At 46.6% G+C, this 18,449-nt stretch overlaps 1 protein-coding gene across 1 annotated transcript in view; it reads right to left on the reverse strand.

Annotated features, from left to right (window-relative positions):
* LOC109925095 overlaps positions 1-13,703 on the reverse strand; it is a 41,085-nt gene extending 27,382 nt beyond the window's left edge. Inside the window, exons 1-4 of the mRNA XM_048599992.1 lie at positions 13,668-13,703; positions 12,502-12,555; positions 10,301-10,501; positions 4,084-4,209 (exon numbers count right to left, since the gene is read on the reverse strand). Coding sequence (XP_048455949.1) covers positions 4,084-4,209; positions 10,301-10,501; positions 12,502-12,555; positions 13,668-13,703 — 417 coding nt within the window. The remainder of the gene's footprint in view (positions 1-4,083; positions 4,210-10,300; positions 10,502-12,501; positions 12,556-13,667) is intronic.
* Positions 13,704-18,449: the final 4,746 nt, after the last annotated feature.

Consider the following 18,449-nt stretch of genomic DNA (forward strand, 5'->3'; position numbering starts at 1 on the left):
GAGGGAGGAGTGAGAGGTGAGGGAGGGGTGAGGGAGGGGTGAGTGAGAGGTGAGGGAGGGGTGAGTGAGGGAGGAGTGAGAGGTGAGGGAGGGGTGAGTGAGGGAGGAGTGAGAGGTGAGGGAGGTGTGAGTGAGAGGTGAGTGAGGGGTGAGTGAGGGAGGAGTGAGAGGTGAGGGAGGGTGAGGGAGAGGATGGCACACTCTCTGAGGAGGGAATGTTATCTCTCATCACAGTGCTGTGGCAGGGGTAAAGTCTGATTGGAGAGATTCAAACAGGATGATGGAAACTTGTGCCTCCATTTGTGAGATGGCACGGTGCTGAAGGAGTTTGGAGAACATGGGGAGGGGAGACCGGGGGCTGGTGGCGGATTGCTAGGATGGTAGGGTAAGGAAAGGGGAGGACAATGGCAGTGGTGGAGCAGTCTCCTTGGGAAGGGAAGAATATCCATCTGAGATGGGGACAACAAGGTGCAGGGCTGGATGAACACAGCAGGCCAGGCAGCATCATAGGAGCAGAGAGGCTGACGTTTCGGGCCTAGACCCTTCACTGGCAATGGAAGCAGAATGGTCGACTGATCGGTAAAAATAGTATCCCATGGGCAAGCTCAGCTGGGAATGGGTGTGAGGGGTGCTGCTGGGTTCTCTCTTACAGCTATATTGTCATACTCTGTCTACAGGAGCCAGGAGAGATAGATGCAAATTCAGGGTGTGGTTGGGTGTACGGTAGGCCCCGTGAGTTTGGGGAAAAGGACAGATGCAGCAGGAACAGCTGATCTCAATCTCTTACAAACCTAGTGACTGCATTCCAGCTGACGGGGAGTATAATGGTAAAGGGGGTAGTGGAGAGTGGTTTGGCATGTTGATTAGTTATTCAAATGTACGGAACTTCAACATTGTTCAAAAAAAGGTTCACTTTAAATCTTTCACTCGTCAGGACAATTTGCAAGAATACTAATTCAGTTAGAAAACCAACATTTTATATTTCATGAGAGGATTGATTATCGAGTTGACATTGATAGGTTGCGATATTGGCATTTGAGAATGCACCAGTTAATGATATCTGACAGTTAACCGCTAAACTTTGTTTGCATTTTAAACCAGGCAAGTTGACTCTGATTGGTCAAGGCACTGCCCTCAGAAAGGAATCAGAGGTGGCTGCCACCGATTTTGTTGAGTTGAAACAGACTCAGTATATCTGCATGTTCTTGCTGTTGCCAAGACCAGGACACTGTATATAGATAGATGTAGCTTCTTGTATTTTGAAGAACGCCACTGAGAGTCCTAAATCAGTTATCAGCATTAATTCTTTACACGCTCAGGGTTATGTAGCTGTAGTGATTTGAACCTGGTTGACCTCATGGACTACAGGGTCCTTGAATGGGGTTGTTAACCTGGGCCAATCAGAAAAGCCCTGGGTGACCAAATATAACCAGGAGATTTAGAATCTCCTCAGTTCAGGCGACTGACTCTGAGCTGGTTGGCCACTGCCAGGGTACTGTGCGCAAATAAATAAAAGGTGACTGGGTGATGGGATACTGGTCTCTGTGCAGTTAGTTCAGTAGTTTAATGTTGTTCAATCCCAGAATCATATCTAATGTTTGACAGGAGCTTTGTGAATGGGGACTGATTTCTTACAGTCAACTGCTGGTTACAAACGGGCAAAGGGACATAGACCACACTGCTCTCTGGGACGTACAGTCTCCATACACAAAATTACACCACATTGAAATTCATACACAACATCATTCATCTGTGTGATAGGCAGAATCCCATTACAATCATGTTGCTACTGCATAGTGAACAATGTGAAACGGCTAGCTGCCCTGTTGCTCAAAGCTTTGAGGTACCTTACCTCTCCAGGGTAATCTGAGCACTGTTCAGGATTGCAAGTAATTAGGCAAGTGAGCAGAATACTCTGCTTTTATTGTGAGGGGGAATTGAGTGCAAGAGTATGGACGTTATGCTTCAGTTATACAGGGCATTGGTGGAACCACGGGGAATACCATGTACAGAGCTGGTCACCATACTTACAGAAGGATGTTAATGTATTGGAAAGCAGTTCAGAGAAGGTTTAACTAAACTAATCCCTGTAATGAGGGATTGCCTTATGAGGAAAGGCTAGACAGGCTGGGCCTGTATCCTGTGGAGGTCAGAAGAGTCAGGGGTGATTTAATTGAAACATAGAAGATTCTGAGGAGACTTGACCAAGTGGATGTGGAAAGAATGTCTTATAGGAGAATCCAGAACTAAATGGTTCTGGTACCCATGGTATTAGAATGGTACCCGTTTAAGAGAGAGATGAGGAAACTTTTTTTTTCTCTGAGAGTTGAGTGCCTTTGGAATTCTCTTCCTCAAAAGGCAGGGTTAAATATTTTTAAGACAGAAATAGATAGATTCTTGATTACTGAGGGGATGAAAGATTATCGGGAGTGTGCGGGAATGTAGAACTGAGATTAAAATCAAATCAGAAATTATTGAATGATGGAACAGGCTTGAAGGGCTGAGCAGCCTCCTCTTGTTCCCTGTTTGTATGTTCCTCAGGGATGGCCTTAGGCCCATTCATGAGTTTGTGTGATATACAGAAAGACGTGGTCTGATCGGGATAACCATTATCTCACAGGATGGCTTCATGTGCCCTATTTCAGCACCAAGCCAGACTCATTGTGCATCACACTGTAGGGATTGTAATGTACATATTGACTAGGAAAGGTAGACAGTGGTGGAGAACACCTCTTGGCTGATTTCTCAGTGAGGCTGTCACATTCTGGGAGATCATAATAGGTTTAAAGTTTTGGCAAAGACCTATAGCTCAGGTTGTGGGTGAGGTTGTTGACTTGCTCACTGAGCTGGCTTGTTCTCGTTTTAACGTTTCATCACCATGCTAGGTAACATCATCAGTGGAGCCTCCGATGAAGCGACGTTATTCTACTCTGCTTGGAATTTATACTGTCCAGTCCATTATGGTGAGTAGTGTCATTTCCGGTTTTGATCTCTATGGGTTTGTATATGGGGTCCAATTCTATATGTTTGTTTATTGAAGAATGGGTGGAGAACCATGCCTCCAGGAATTCCCGTGCGTGTCTATGTTTGGCTTGGGCTACTATGGTTACCTTGTCCCAGTTTAACTGATGGCCTTCATTGTCGGAGTGTACAGATATTAAGGAGAGTCACAATAGTTACAATAGGTGACAGCGGTGGAGAACAGAATCAAGATGACATCTTGGATCCCGCAGTTTAGTGACAGAGATTATTGGCAATACTCGCTTTAACAAAATGCTTTAAATATGTTTTGACTCAACAATAACAACATGCATTTATGAGGTGAATGTAGGGTGGTGATTCACGATGGAGTTATCAGGGTGAGTACTGAGCAGCAGTTCCCCTTGGTTGAGGGGTCAATGACAAGAGGGCTTAGTTTAAGGGTGAGGGGCAGGAGATTCAAAGGGGGTTTGGGAAAAAAACGTTTTCACACAGCAGGTGCTGGGAATCTGGAATGCACTGCCTGGGAAGGTAATGGGGGCTGGAGACTTTGCAACTTTTAAAATATATTTGGATGAGTACTTTAAATATCATAACATTCAAGGGAATGGGACAAATGCAAGAAATTGGGATTAGCACGCCTGTAGTGGTAGTTATGTTAGTGCAGACTTGATGGGCTGAAGGGTCTTTTCTGCGCCTTGTGAATCTATGAATGAATTAAAACTTGACGCTGAGTTACCAAGGAATTATTAATCAACCAACTAAAAGCTTGGTTCAGGAGATCTGTTAAAAGGAGAGTCTTAAAGCTGCTAGAGATAGAGAGCTTTAGGGAGAGAATTCCAAAGCTCAGGATCCACAGTTCATCCATGTACAGTAATTAAAATCGGGGTGAAGCAACAAGCCAGAAGTTGTGAAGCACAGTTATTTTGGAGAACTGTGGGATTGAAGGAGTTGACAGGGATACAGAGTGTCAAGGCTAAGGATGGATTTGATAACGAGGATAAAAATTTTAGAAGTAAGATGTTGCTGGTTTGGGAGCAGTAGGTCAGTGAGTACAGGGTCAACAGGAGAATGGGACTTGGTTTCTCAGATAGAATGGCTTACCGACAGTGAGGGGGCCACTGCTGACACTGGGGTTTGGTTTCTCTCTCCTGACTTTACAACATCCTCGTCTTCCTCATGTTCCTCATCCTCCTCCATCAAGAAAGGCACCTTGCCGTCAGAGGAGACCTGGAACGAAAGAACATTTCCGTACAACCTCTCACATTCTCAGGACATACCAAAGCACGTCACAGTCAAGGAGGTAACCCTGACGATGTGTCGCTATGGTAAGGTGGGAACCATGGCGCACAGCAAGATCCCACAAACGGCACTGCGAGAATGACCAATTATCTACGGTGTAGGTTGAGGTTTGAATATTGTCCAGAAAACAGAAGAGAACTTCCCCTGCTCCTTCTTCAAAATAGTGCCCCAGGAGTTTTAATGCCCTCTGAGAGGGCATAAGCAGCCTTGGTCTATTCTGGTAGAGGGTTCCTCTGACAATGCCTCACTCAAGTGTCAGCCTAGATTCCATGCACAAGCCAATGAAGTGGGACTTGAAGCCTAGCCTGAGTCTGCAGTACATGTTAACAATATCCGGAGAAACATGGCAACAAAAGCTATGGGATAACAAGGTGTGGAGCTGGATGAACACAGCATGCCAGGCAGCATCAGAGGAGCAGGAAAGCTGATGTTTCGGGTCTGGATCCTTCTTCAGAAAGCTGTGAGAAAGCCTGTTCAGCCCATCTGGCCCAGTCACTCTCCTTCACATGCCTTCCTGTCTTCATGGGACTCTCCTTACACAAGGGAGTTTGGTGTAAGGGAAAACTGGGCGATTCCCATTTAACCAACAGGGCAAATTAACATTTGCAGATGCCTCTTGAATTCCCACTTTACTGTAGAGTCCATTTTTAAAACTCTAACGAAAAGAAACTCACAGTATTCTATCACAAAGGAAAGAGTGTAAGACTGTAAACTTTGAACTGAACTAGAACAAAAGCAATTTGTTCCCCAAACCCTAACCCGACTTCACCTCAAGGCTACACCTGGACTTGACCCTGTAACATAAATCAGCATTGAACTAATATTTGGGAGATGGAAACTGAGCTGCTGATTGGCTGATAATCGATGCTAGCCCAAGATCAACAGCTTAGGGTGTAGTGGTATTGCCTGGTGACACACTAAATGACTGTATCCTTGTTGGTTCCATTACTACACAGACATTCCAAAAACCCTCACTCACAGGTTGGAAGAAATCAATTATTTAAAAAAGCTGGTGTCAGCAAACGTTCTTGTGGTGTCCTTTCCAACAAACCCCGATCCAGTTCAATTCTCTCCATCTCTCTCACTCAGGTGTTTCTTACTAAGTTCTGAGGAAGGGTCCCCGGACCTGAAACGTTAACTCTGATTTTTCCTTCACAGATGCTGCCAGACCTGCTGAGCTTTTCCAGCAACTCCTGTTTTTGTTTCTTACGAAGGTAAGAATATTTTTTTTTTTGCGACCTCTTTTTCTTTCTCTGATTACATTCAATCTGTGCTGTCAGGTCAGCTGTTGTTTTGCCACTAGAAAACATCTCCCTATTTAATCAGGGTTTTGGACATCTCTCGTCAACATGGAATTGGGAGCAGTGCATGAGGCAGCGTAACGTTTTGGGGACACAGCAAACAGTGGAATTTGAGTTCAATAAATATCAGGGAGTAAGAGTCTAAAGGTGACCATGAATCCATTGTTGATTGTAGGTAAAACCCATCTGGTTCACTAATGTCCTTTAGGGAAGGAAACTGCCGTCCTTACCTGGTCTGACCTACATGTGACTCCAGACCCACAGCAATGTGGTTGACTCTTAACTGCCCTCTGGGCAATTAGGGATGGGCAATAAATGCTGCCTGGCCACCGACACCCTCATCCCGTGAATGAATAATAAAAAAACTTGGTCCTTTGGGTGTATGCCAGTTCTCTATAACGAATTGCACCACCTTTCCTGTTAACCCTGCTAATTCTCTCCCTTCTCTTTCAAAAGGCTCTGTTGAATCTGACTCCAACACTTTGCCAATATGTTGCAGAAAGTAGAACTCGCTATGTGAAAACATTTTCCCTCGTGTCTTTTTTGTCTCTTTTGTTAATCACCTTAAATCTGTGTCCTCTAGTTCTCAAGCTTTACAATAATAAACTGTCTCGCCCTGTTTACCTTGTCCATGTCCCCCATGATCTGGAGCAACTTGATCTCCCTTCTGGAAGAACAGCCCAGCCTTACCAGTATTCCCGAGAAACTGGAGTTTTGAACTGGATCTTCCAGCTGCACTTCAGAGGAACTCTTGCTTCTGGGAGTTATTGGCCACAGCTGAGACCATAAGATAAAGGAGCAGAATTAGGCCATTCAGCCCATTGAGTACACTCTGCCATTCGATCATGGCTGATATATTTCTCAAGGAGCCCCCCGAAGAAAAGGGTGCCAAGGAGAGTGGACCATGGGAAATCAGGGGTCTCTGCAGGGTCACAGGTTCTCCTGTGACTGGTTTGGGTCAGAGGGAGCTGGATCATCAGCGGATGGACAGCAATGGATTGGGCCTCCAATGGGCACAGTTTGCCCAAGTCCAGCCTGGCTTGGCAGGTTAGAATCAGCAGCCTGGCTCCCTGGCACTGTCCTCCCCTTATTATGGACTGGCAGTGGGTGCAGGCCCAGACATGATGATTCCCCGGGACATCAATCAGCTCAGCATGATCCTGATGACTGTCCAACATCTCCACTCGCACAGAGAAAATCCAGTAGAGGTGGACAGGGGTACAGTTGCTGGTCATACTGCATTTCTACACCTCCCGATATCATCCCCAACTGCAGAACGATGTGTACAATCCCAACATGAGCCTCTGTTTATGAAATGCAGAATTCCACACAATTTATGAACCTCTCTCTCAAGTTCCCCCAGCACCTTCAACAACTGGTACATGCACTTCCCCAGGTCCCCCTCTGACCTTACAGCCCCCTCTAGATTCGCTCTTGTTATTTTCCAGTATCTTTCACTGTTAAATCTTTGCTCATCTTGGTCTACTCTGACTTGAACAACCCAGGTTCTCCAGTCGAAGGTAAAAGAATGGCAGGACAGAAGCTGGGGAATTATTTTCGGCTGCGGGTTAATCAGACCTGATGACAGAAATCCTGGTGGAAGCAGATTCATTGCTGACGTTCAGAGGCACCGTGGGTAATTATCAGAAAGGATAAAAAGCTGCAGGGTTATGAGGAAAGAGCGGGAGAGAATGGGAATAATTGGATGTCAAAGAATAGACACGAGGGGGTGAAACAGTGGTCTTAGACCATAAAATATAGGAGCAGAATTAGGCTATTCGACCCATCGAGTCTGTTCCATCATTCAATCATAGCTGATATGTTTCTCAACCCCATACTCCTGCCTTCTCCCTGCAATCCTTGATCCGATCTCTGTTCTGATGACGAGTCATAGGACTCAAAATGTTAACGCTGCTTTCTTCCCCAGATGCTGTCTACACTGCTGGGTTTCACCAGCAATTTCTGTTTTTGTTTCAGATCTCTATTATCCGCAGTTCCTTGTTTTATACAATCTGTCTATCTCTGTCTTAAAGACACTCAATGACTTGCTCTCCACAGCCCTCTGTAGCAATGAGTCTCACAGCCCTCTGGCTGAAGAAACTCCCCCTCATCTCATTTCTAAAGGGTCACCCCTTCACTCTGGGACTAGTCCCTCCTACTGTTGGAGACATCTTCACCATGACCACTCTCTCCAGGCCTATCAGTATTCTGTGAGTTTCAATCTGATGTCCCCCCGCCTCATCCTTCTAAACTCCAGCAACTACAGTCTCCTGTACTGTAACTGAAGAAAGCTGTGGGATTTCAAACACAGTGTAAACTGGCAGCAGAAGGGCATTGCGAAAGTATTACCTAACTTCCCCTCCTATCAACGGTCTGCACACAGTCAGTCACACACACCCTCCTGTTGTTACTCTCCGGTGGGTGTGAATCCTTGTCCCTGTGGCAGCACAGACCCCACTGGAAGCACACTCACCCTTCACCTCAATGGCTTCTGGCTTCAAGTCCCACTCCAGGACTGGAACACACAAAGCCAAGCCTACACTGACCGAGTGCTGCGCTGTCAGAGTCTCTTCGATGAGACACCATCTCCCTGCTGGGATGAATGTAACAGACCCCATGGCATTGCTTTGTAGAAGAGGACTCGGGGAAGAGGGAGGTTCATTATGGCATCCAGGCCAATCAATCAACTGATTGGAAGAAAATGGACTAGTTAGTGACAGGCAGCATGGTTTTGTACGGGGGAAGGTCACGTCTCACCAGCTGATCAAATTTTTTGAAGAGGTGAAAAAGATAATTGATGAGGGAAGAGCTGTGGATGTTGTTTATATGGACTTTAATAAGGCATTTGATAAAGTCCCACATGGCAGATTGGTACAAAAACTAAAGTCACATGGGATTCAGGGTGGGCTCGCTAGATGAATACAAAACTGGCTTGGTCATAGAAGACAGAGGGTAGCGATAGAAGGGTATTTTTCAGAATGGAGACTGGTAACTAGTGGTTTCCACAGCGATCAGTCTTGGGTCTTCTGTTGTTTGTAGTATATATAAATGACCTGGAGGAAAGTGTGGGTGGTCTGATTTGCAAGTTTGCAGATGACATGAAGATTGGTGGAGTTGATGATAGTGTCGATGACTGTGAAAGGATATAACAGGATATAGATAGATTGGTGACTTGGGCACAGAAATGGCAGATGGAGTTTAATCCAGACAAATGCAAGGTGATGTATTTTGGAGGAATAAAATTAGGTGTGAATTATACTGTTAATTGCAGAAGCCTTAGAAGATTAACATACAGACAGATCTGAGTGTGCAGGTCCACAGTTCCCTAAAAGTGGCAACACAGGTAGCCAAGGTGATTAAGAAGGCATATGGTATGTTTGCCTTCATCGGCCGGGGCATGGAGTACAAGAGTTGGCAAACCATTTTGCAGCTATAAAACCCTTGTTCAGCTGCATTTGGAGTATTGTACACAGTTTTGGTCACCACATTACCAGAAGGACATGGAAGCTTTGGAGAGAGTGCAGAGAAGGTTCACCAGGATGTTGCCTGGTCTCAAGGGCATTGGCTATGAGGAAAGGTTAAAAAGACTAGGATTGTTTTCACTGAAAACACAGTGGCTGACAGGAGACCTGATAGAGGTCTACAAAATTATGAGAGGCATAGATAGGGTGGATAGTCAGAGGCTTGTTCCCAGGGTTGAAGTTTTAATTACAAGGGGACACAGGTTCAAGGTGAGAGGGACAAAGTTTAAGGGAGATATACGAGAGAGGTTTCTCACGCAGAGAGTGGTAGAAGCCTGGGATGTACTGCCAGAGGAGGTGGTGAATGCAGGCACATTGGTGACATTTAAGAGGCGTCTGGATGGTTACATGAATAGGGAGGGAATGGAGGGATATGGACCAACTAAGGGCAGAAAGTTTATTTTTCTAGTTTAGTCAGGGCATGCTGAACGGCACAGGCTTGGAGGGCCGAAGGGCCTGTTCCTGTGCTGTACTTCTCTTTTATTCTTTTGTTCTGATCATCTGGTCACAATCCCAACGGTGCTTTTGGGATCTTATTGTGCATAAACTGGCTGCTGCATTTCCTACATGACAACAACAAACTTACAAAGTATTTCATTGACTATGGAACAATCTCCCTCAGCACTGACCCTCTGACAGTGCGGCGCTCCCTCAGCACTGACCCTCCGTCAGTGCAGCACTCCCTCAGCACTGACCCTCTGACAGTGCGGCACTCCCTCAGTACTGACCCTCCGACAGTGCCCACTCCCTCAGCACTGACCCTCCGACAGTGCGGCGCTCCCTTAGTACTGACCCTCCGACAGTGCCCACTCCCTCAGCACTGACCCCCCGACAGTGCAGCACTCCCTCAGCACTGACCCTCCGTCAGTGCAGCACTCCCTCAGCACTGACCCTCCGACAGTGCCCATTCCCTCAGTACTGACCCTCCGACAGTGCGGCACTCCCTCAGCACTGACCCTCCGACAGTGCGGCTTTTTATGTCTAGAGTTCGGAGGAACTAAGTTTGTATCGTCACCGGTGACAGGGTTGAATTTGACCTCCGTTTCTTGGTATGATCAGTGAGATGACCATCGCACTCGTGTAGCCATTGCTCAGAGTGTAATCATCTGCCAGGTGAGCAATGGCCAGACTTCCCATTTCAACTGGAAAATGTTGAAAGCAAACCTGGTCTCAGCTCACGTGTGGACAAGGAAGTACCTTGGAATCCCTGGTGAGGTTGTTCGGTGCTGTGGGTGACTGCTGTTTCTCTCTGTTGCTGTCATCAGCCAGCCGCTCACCCTCTGGCTCCTCTTGCATAAGCCGAGTCAATGCTTCCTGTGTATCGTTCAACAGTAACTCCCTCTGCTCCATCAGACTGGCCAGGCTCTCTCCTTGTGTTCCAACGTAAAGCTCACCCATCTGGGAAAAGGATACAGGTTTGGTCAGCCTGAATTACTCCCACAACTCCTCCCACAGGGGCTGAACCTTGTTCCATAGGCATCCCTTAAAGGAGCCCATTCACCCATCAGGTACGTACTGGCCCTCATCTGGAAACTCTGAATAATTGCACATGTTTACTTCATTAAACACTTTTAATGTCGCAAAATGTCCCAAGGCAGCGCATGTAAATAAAAAAAGGATTGGCTACAACAAAAGGGGAGATTAATGGGAGGGGAATGAAATATTGACCAAATGCTTTGCTGGTTTTTTTCTTTATTCATTCACAGGATGAGGGCGTTGCTGGCTAGGCAGCATTTATTGCCCATCCCGCAGTTAAGAGTCAACCACATTGCTGTGGGTCTGGAGTCACATGTAGGCCAGACCAGGTAAGGATGGCAGTTTCCTTCCCTAAAGGACATTAGTGAACCAGATGGGTTTTTCCCAACAATAGACAATGGGTTCATGGTCATCATTAGATTCCTAATTCCAGATATTTATTGATTTCAAATTCCACCATCTGCTGTGGCAGGATTCGAACCCTGGTCCCCAGAACTTTATCTGGGTCTCTGGATTAACAGTCCAGCAATAATACCACTAGGCCATCACCTTCCCTGAAGGGAGGAGGGTCCTAATCATTGAGGGAGACGCAGAAAGATTGAGGGATGCAAGTCCAGGATATGGGGTCTACACTGTTGCAGATTTAACGTCCTTTAGGGAAGGAAACTGCCATCCTTACCTGGTCTGGCCTACATGTGACTCCAGACCCACAGCAATGTGGTTGACTCGAACTGCCCTCTGGGCAATTAGGGATGGGCAATAAATGCTGCCTGGCCAGCGACGCCCCCATCCCATGAATGAATAAAGAATTTAGTTTTAGTTTTCTCAGTTGTTAGTTTTATAAGGCGAGGTGATCCTCAGGTTAAACTGATCACCAGTCCTCTCTGTCCAATGAGAGCACAACTTATTATTGAACTATGGTAACTTTCCTTTGCATAGCCACCATTGGTTTTGAATGATTGACAAACATAAAGACCACACCTTTTCATACATCTGTGCTTTTACACGTGGGCTGAAATGGGGAAATAACTGTTTTAAAAACAAGGATTGTCAAAGGATTTAGAAAAAAAACCTTTTGGGCAGTTTTAAAAAGGAAATAACTTGGCTTTCATGGGCGGTACTGTTCAGACAGCGACAACAAAGCCTGATTGGAGAGCAGCTGGAGTGAAGTGGTGCGTACAAATGGAGATTTGGTTGGCAGCAAATAGCTGATTGGTCTGTGGGCTGATGACAAGTTAACAAAGACAAAGGTTTTCTGCCTGCCAACAGCTATGTGATTGGCTCCCAGATACTGAACAGGGCAGGGCCGTGAATGTTTTGGCAGAAACTAGTGGACCTCTAGAGGAGAAGGAATTGCGATTCTATGCTGTAGTAAATAGCATCTCAAGTCTGAAGATGTACAGTTTATTCTCTCTTCCCAGTTACCGGAGGCTGTGATTTTAATTGGTAAGGAAAGACCTTTATAAATGGAAACTAATCACTCTGTGGCTCCTACAAACAGAGTGAGAAATCACATGGCACCAGGTTATAATCCAACAGGTTTATCTGAAATCACAAGCTTTCTGCTGGACTACAACCTGATGTCATGTGACTTCCGACCTTGTCCACCCCAGTCCAACACCGGCACCTCCACATCATCCTACAAACAAGTGAGAGTACCTGGAGAAAGGAGATCGAGAAGCAGTGTTCCAATCAATACATGGATCATCTCAGCACATCCTGTGGACAGGGAGCAATGAACCACCTTCCCAGCCTTTCTCTCCTTCACCTGGTAGATGGGTGAATGATACTGAACTAGATTGTCCTGTCCATATTATTATTCATATGAGGGTAGATGGTGAGTGTCTGATTCCAGCTCTCAGCGTTACAGATGTGTGAATGGGGATGAAATGCAGTAAGTGTCCTCTGCTACATGTACTCACCTGCTGTAACCTCTCCATCTCTGTGTCATATTCCTGTAACTTTTCCAACAGTGACTGGAAGAGATAATAACATGGTGCCAAATGAAAGGAGCTTCAAATGTCAAACATAATGACATATTCTCGAGTAAATTGGTACAGACAGCAACAACTGTTGTATTGCACTGTCTAACACAGTAAAACATCCCAAGACTCTCTTCAGAATTGTTATCAAAGAAAATGCAACACCAGCCACATAAGACATCTGGGTCATAGGGACAAGAATCTGGTCGAAGGTTTAAGCGGCATCTTAATGGGGGTGACAGTGGTAGAGAGCTGGGGAGGTTTAGAGAAGGAATTCCAGAGACTGTGCCAAGCAGTGCTGGCACATCCACCAAAGATGAAGTGATGGGAATTGGGGGAGGTCGGAATTGGAGGAGAGCAGGGATCTCAGAGAGTTATGAGGTAGGTAGAGATTGCAGAGATAGGGAGCAGGCAAGGATAAGTAGGGATATGGAAATAAAGATGAGGAGTTTGAAATTGAGCTCCTGTCAAGTCTGCAACCAATATTCCTCAAACAAGCCATTCAAAAGAATCGTGGCTGATCTGATCACGTTCCTGCTTACCCCCCGCAGCCCATGAAGAATCTTATCTATCCCAACCTTACAGGTTGAAAGGGGAGCACAGAAAAGCTGGTGTCAGGAAACGGTGCAAGGGAATCCAACAAAAGGTGCTGCTGAGAAGGATTCTGGGAGGAGTTGTCTCAGTCACTGCCCTGGAGCGAATAAAGGGAAGGCAAGCTGTAGCAGAGTGGCCATTTTGAGAAGGGCAGCTGGAGCTCTAAGTGTAGGTTGAAGTGAATACCAGGCTTTGGTGAGGAGGGTGATCAGCAATGAGGCAAGGCAGTCAGAGGAGCAGAAAACTATTGCAGCTACTGAAGACACAAGGGTGAAGGACAAGTAGGAGGAAGTTTAACTGTGAAGTCACAGGCAGCAGGTAAGTGAGTGACTGGTGAGCAGTTTCTCTTCTCTCTTATTTTCTTTTCGTTTTGCCACTGTTGTCAGGACAGGGGATCCCAGACCCATGTCACGCTCCTCCTGCTGTGCGATGTGGGAATTCAGGGACCGTTCCCTATGTCCCTGACTCTGTTACATGAAGGAAGTGTCCCCAACTCCTGTCTGACCACCGACAGCTCCAGAGCTGCGTCTGGATTCGCTCTGGACCATCCGCGAGGCTGAGGGAATCGTGGATAGCATGTTCAGTTAGTTGGTCACATTGCAGATAAAAATTACTGAGGAAGATAGGGAATGGGTGACCAACAGCCAGAGGAAGAGTAGGAAGGCAGTGGATGGGGTCCCCTGTGGTCATCTCCTTAAAAACAAGTATGCCCCCGTTTTGGATCCTGCTGGGGCAGATGGCTCACCAGGGGAAGGCAGCAGCAGTTGGGTACATGGCATGGTGACTGGCTCTGTTCCACAGGAGGGCAGGGAAAAGAGGCAGAGCTATAGTGACAGGGGACTCAATTGTAAGGGGAATAGATAGGTGTTTCTGTGGTTGTAAATGAGAGTGCAGGATGGTGTGTTGCCTCCCTGGTGCTAGGGTCCTGGATGTCTCAGAGCAGCTGCAGGATGTTCTGGAGTGGGAGGATGAACAGCCAGTGGTTGTGGTACAAAAAGGCACCAACAATATCGGTTAAAAAAAAGGGATGAGGTCCTCCAAGCTGAATTTAGGGAGTTATGAGTTGAAAAAGTAGGGCCTCAGAGATAGTAATTTCAGGATTGCTACCAGTGCCACATGCTAGTCAGAGTAGGAATGGCAGGATAGCTAAGATGAACACGTGGCTTGAAGGATGGTGCAAGAGGGAGGCATTCAAATTCCTGGGAGATTGGAACCGGTTCTGGGGGAGCTGGGACAAGTACAGACTGGACAGTCTGCACTTGGGCAGGACTGGAACCAAAGTCCTGGGGGGAGGCTTTGCTAAAGCTGTTGGGGAGGGTCTAAACTAATATGGCAGGGGGATGGGAACCAATGCAGGAAGACAGAGGGAAGCAAATTCGGGACAGAAACAAAGGACAGTGAGGGGCACAGTGAAAGTGGAAGGCAGAGAAACCAAAGACAAAAATCAAAAAGGGCCACATTACACCATGATTTTAAAAGGGCAATAAATATCAAAAAAATGAGCCTGAAGGTTCTGTGTCTCAGTGCAAGGGACATTTGTAATAAGCTAGATTAATTAACTGCGCAGACAGTTATTGATGGAAGTGATGTACTTGGGATCACAGACTCCTGGCTCCAGGATGACCAAGGATGGGAACTCGTCATCCAAGGTTATTCACTTTTCAGGAAACACAGACGAAAGGACAAAAACAAAGTTGCTGGAAAAGTTCAGCAGGTCTGGCAGGATCTGTGAAGGAAAAACGTTTCGGGTCCGGTAACTCTTCTTGTTCCTGATTTACAGCATTCGCAGTTCTTTCGGTTTTTATTCAGAAAGGGAAGGGAGGTGGGGTAGCGATGCTGGTTACGGAGGAGACTAACACAACAGTAAGGGAGGATGTGGGGCCTGTACGGGTGGAGCTACAAAAACACCAAGGGGAAAAAGACATTAGTGTGGCAGTTGCGTACAGACCATCAAACAGTATTGGTAAGATTGGGGGATTGTGTCAAACAGGAAATTGGAGTTGCATGAAGCAAGGGTACAGCAGTTATCATGGGTGACTTCAATGTACATATTGATTGGATTAACCGAACTGGTAGCAATGCGATGGAGGAGGATTTCCCAACCAGAGCTTGAATATGCCTCAGATAACAAGGTGTAGAGGTGGATGAACACAGCAGACCAAGCAGCATCAGAGGAACAGGAAGGCTGACGTTTCGGGTCAAGACCCTTCTTCAATATTCCTCGTCAGCCAGGGATCCCTAAACTTGCCAGCTTTTCCCTTCACCCTAACAGGGATACACTGTCCCTGGGCTCTTGATATCACACTTTTAAATGCATCCCATTTGCCAGTCTTTCCTTTTCCTTCAAACAGACTCACCCCATCGACCTCTGCTAGATCCTGCCTAATGGCCCCAAAATTGGCCCTGCTCCAGTTTAGCACCTTAACCTGTGGACCTGTCCTATCCTTCTCCATAACTATGTTAAAACTAAGGCAGTTATAGTCACTGGACCCAAAGTGCTCTCCGAATGACACTTCAGTCATTTGCCCGACCTCATTTCCTAAGAGGAGGTCCAGTGTTACACCCTCCCGAGTAGGGCCCTCTACATATTGATTTCAGAAACTTTCTTAGACACATTTGACAAATTCCACTCCATCCGGGCCTGTTACACTCTGAATTTTCCTTCACAGATGCTGCCACACCTGCTGAGCTTTTCCAGCAACTTCTGTTTTTGTTCCTGATTTACAGCATCCGCAGTTCTTTCGGTTTTTATTTAGGAATTAACTCACAGCCACATCTCTTCTAGGTATGCACACCTTGAAGAAATTCTCCAACCAACTACTACTACTCTATTATTCCTACAGGTATCTGCAATCTCTCTACACATCTGCTTCTCCAGTACCCGCTGGCTATTTGGAGTCATTGGATGAAAGAAGCCTTGGGAACAGCAGTTGCCATACCAAGCTGTGATACATCCAGATAGAATGCTCTCTATGGTAAATTCTTGATTCTCCCCCAAGGGGAAGCATTCTCTTCATAGCCACCCAGTCAGGTCCTCGCAGAACCTTGTATGTCACATCTGGTCACATGTTCCTTATAAGACAACCTGCCCATTCCTGGTATGAGTCTGGTAAACCTTCTCTGAACTGCTTCCAACCTTTTACACCTTTTCCTAAATAAGGTAAGCAAAACTGTACACAGATGTGGTCTCACCACTGCTCTGTATAACTTAAGTATAACCTCCCTACCACCTACATTCAATTCCCCTCGCAGTGACTGCAGGAGTTCCTCAGGGGAGTGTCCTAGGCCCAACCATCTTCAGCTGCTTCATCAATGACCTTCCCTCCATCATAAGGTCAGAAATGGGGATGTTCACCGATGATTGTACAATGTTCAGCATCATTCGTGACTCCTCAGATACTGAAGCAGTCTGTGTTCAAATGCAAAAAGATCTGGACAATATCCAGGCTTGGGCTGACAAGTGACAAGTGACATTCGCACCACACAAGTGCCAGGCTATGACCATCACCAATAAGAGACAATCTAACCATCGCCCCTTGACATTCAATGGTGTTACCATCACTGAATCCTCCTCTATCAACATCCTGGGGGTTATCATTGACCAGAAACTCAACTGGACTCACCACATTAACACAGTGGCTACAAGAACAGGCCAGAAACTGGGAATACTGTGGCGAGTAACTCACGTCCTGACTCCCCAAAGCCTGTCCACCATCTACAAGGCACAAGTCAGGAGTGTGATGGAATACTCCCCACTTGCCTGGATGGGTGCAGCCCCAACAACACTCAAGAAGCTTGACACCATCCAGGACAAAGCAGCCGCTTGATTGGCACCACATCCACAAGCATCCCACTCCCTCCACCACTGACGCTCAGTAGCAGCAGTGTGTACCATCTACAAGATGCACTACAGAAATTCACCAAAGATCCTCAGACAGCACCTTCCAAACCTACGGCCACTTCCACCTAGAAGGACAAGGGCAGCAGATACATGGAACACCAGCCCCTGCAAGTTCCCCTCCAAGCCACTCACCATCCTGACATGGAAATATATCCTTGTTCCTTCACTGTCGCTGGGTCAAAATCCTGGAATTCCCTCCCTAAGAGCATTGGGGGTCAACCTACAGCAGGAGGACTACAGCGGTTCAAGAAGGCAGCTCACCACCACCTTCTCAAAGGGCAACTAGGGATGGGCAAGAAATGCTGGGCCCAGCCAGCGACGCCCACATCCCACAAGCGAATAGAATAGAATGATAACATTCGCCTCCCGAATAACTTTCCATAGCACTGGGGCACCCAGGTACCTCTGCAGCTTCAGTGATTGGTGAACAGGACTTTTCCAAGTTTCTATTCTGGCATTGGTGTTTTGGATGAGTTCCAGTACGTAAGCTACAATGTGGAAGTGCATGGTACTGAGTGTACTGTGATAGTGAATTTCCGATGTAACAAAGACATTGCTAAGTGTTTGAGTAGCAGATGAGCTGAGGTCGAGGCAGCAATAGGTGGTGCTACAGAGTGGAAATCCTCAGCAGATATGTGTGTCGACATTCGCCCCAGGGTCGAACGAGATGCAAAGGTTGTAAAATGTCTGGCTGAGCTGGGGTAAGGAAAGAGTCAGTAGCAAAGGCGTAGAGTTTGGACAGGGGCTGGAAACAACAGCTTGTCTTTCTGATCTTCAATTCTTGGGAATTTCTGCTCCTCCAGTACTGGATGACGTCAGACAAGTCAGAGACAGTGGAAGAGTTCATGGAGATGGTAGGGAGCTGAGTACGGACAGGGTACATGAGAAAACTGACCCTGGCATTCAGATGGTGCCACTAGAGGACAGCATGTAGATAAGTAACAGGAGGGGCTAAGGATCGATGCTTGGTATATACCAGAGGTAACTGTGTGTGTGAGGGGAGGTATTCACATCAAGGAGCTGGAATGGGTCAGTTTAGCTCAGTTGGCTGGACAGTTGGTTATAAAGCAGTGAGATGCCAATAGCGTGGATTCAATTCCCTTCACCAGTTGAGGTTACAAAAAACAACACAGAGTAGGCCCTCCAAGCTCCCATTGACATGTTTTGCCCTTCCATACTAAAACCGTCTTCACTTACAGGATCCATATCCCTCTATTCCCTTCCTATTCATGTATTCGTCCAGGTCCTTCCTGAATCCTGCTATTGTGTCTGCTTCCACCAGCTCCTCTGGCAGCACGTTCCAGGCACTCACCACCCTTTGTGTGAAAAACCTGCCTCGCACATCTCTTTTAAACTTACCCCACCTCCTCACACCTTGAACCTGTGTCCCCCA

Source organism: Rhincodon typus, chromosome 8 (genome assembly GCF_021869965.1).
Source record: "Rhincodon typus isolate 14 chromosome 8, sRhiTyp1.1, whole genome shotgun sequence".
Lineage (NCBI taxonomy): Eukaryota > Metazoa > Chordata > Chondrichthyes > Orectolobiformes > Rhincodontidae > Rhincodon > Rhincodon typus.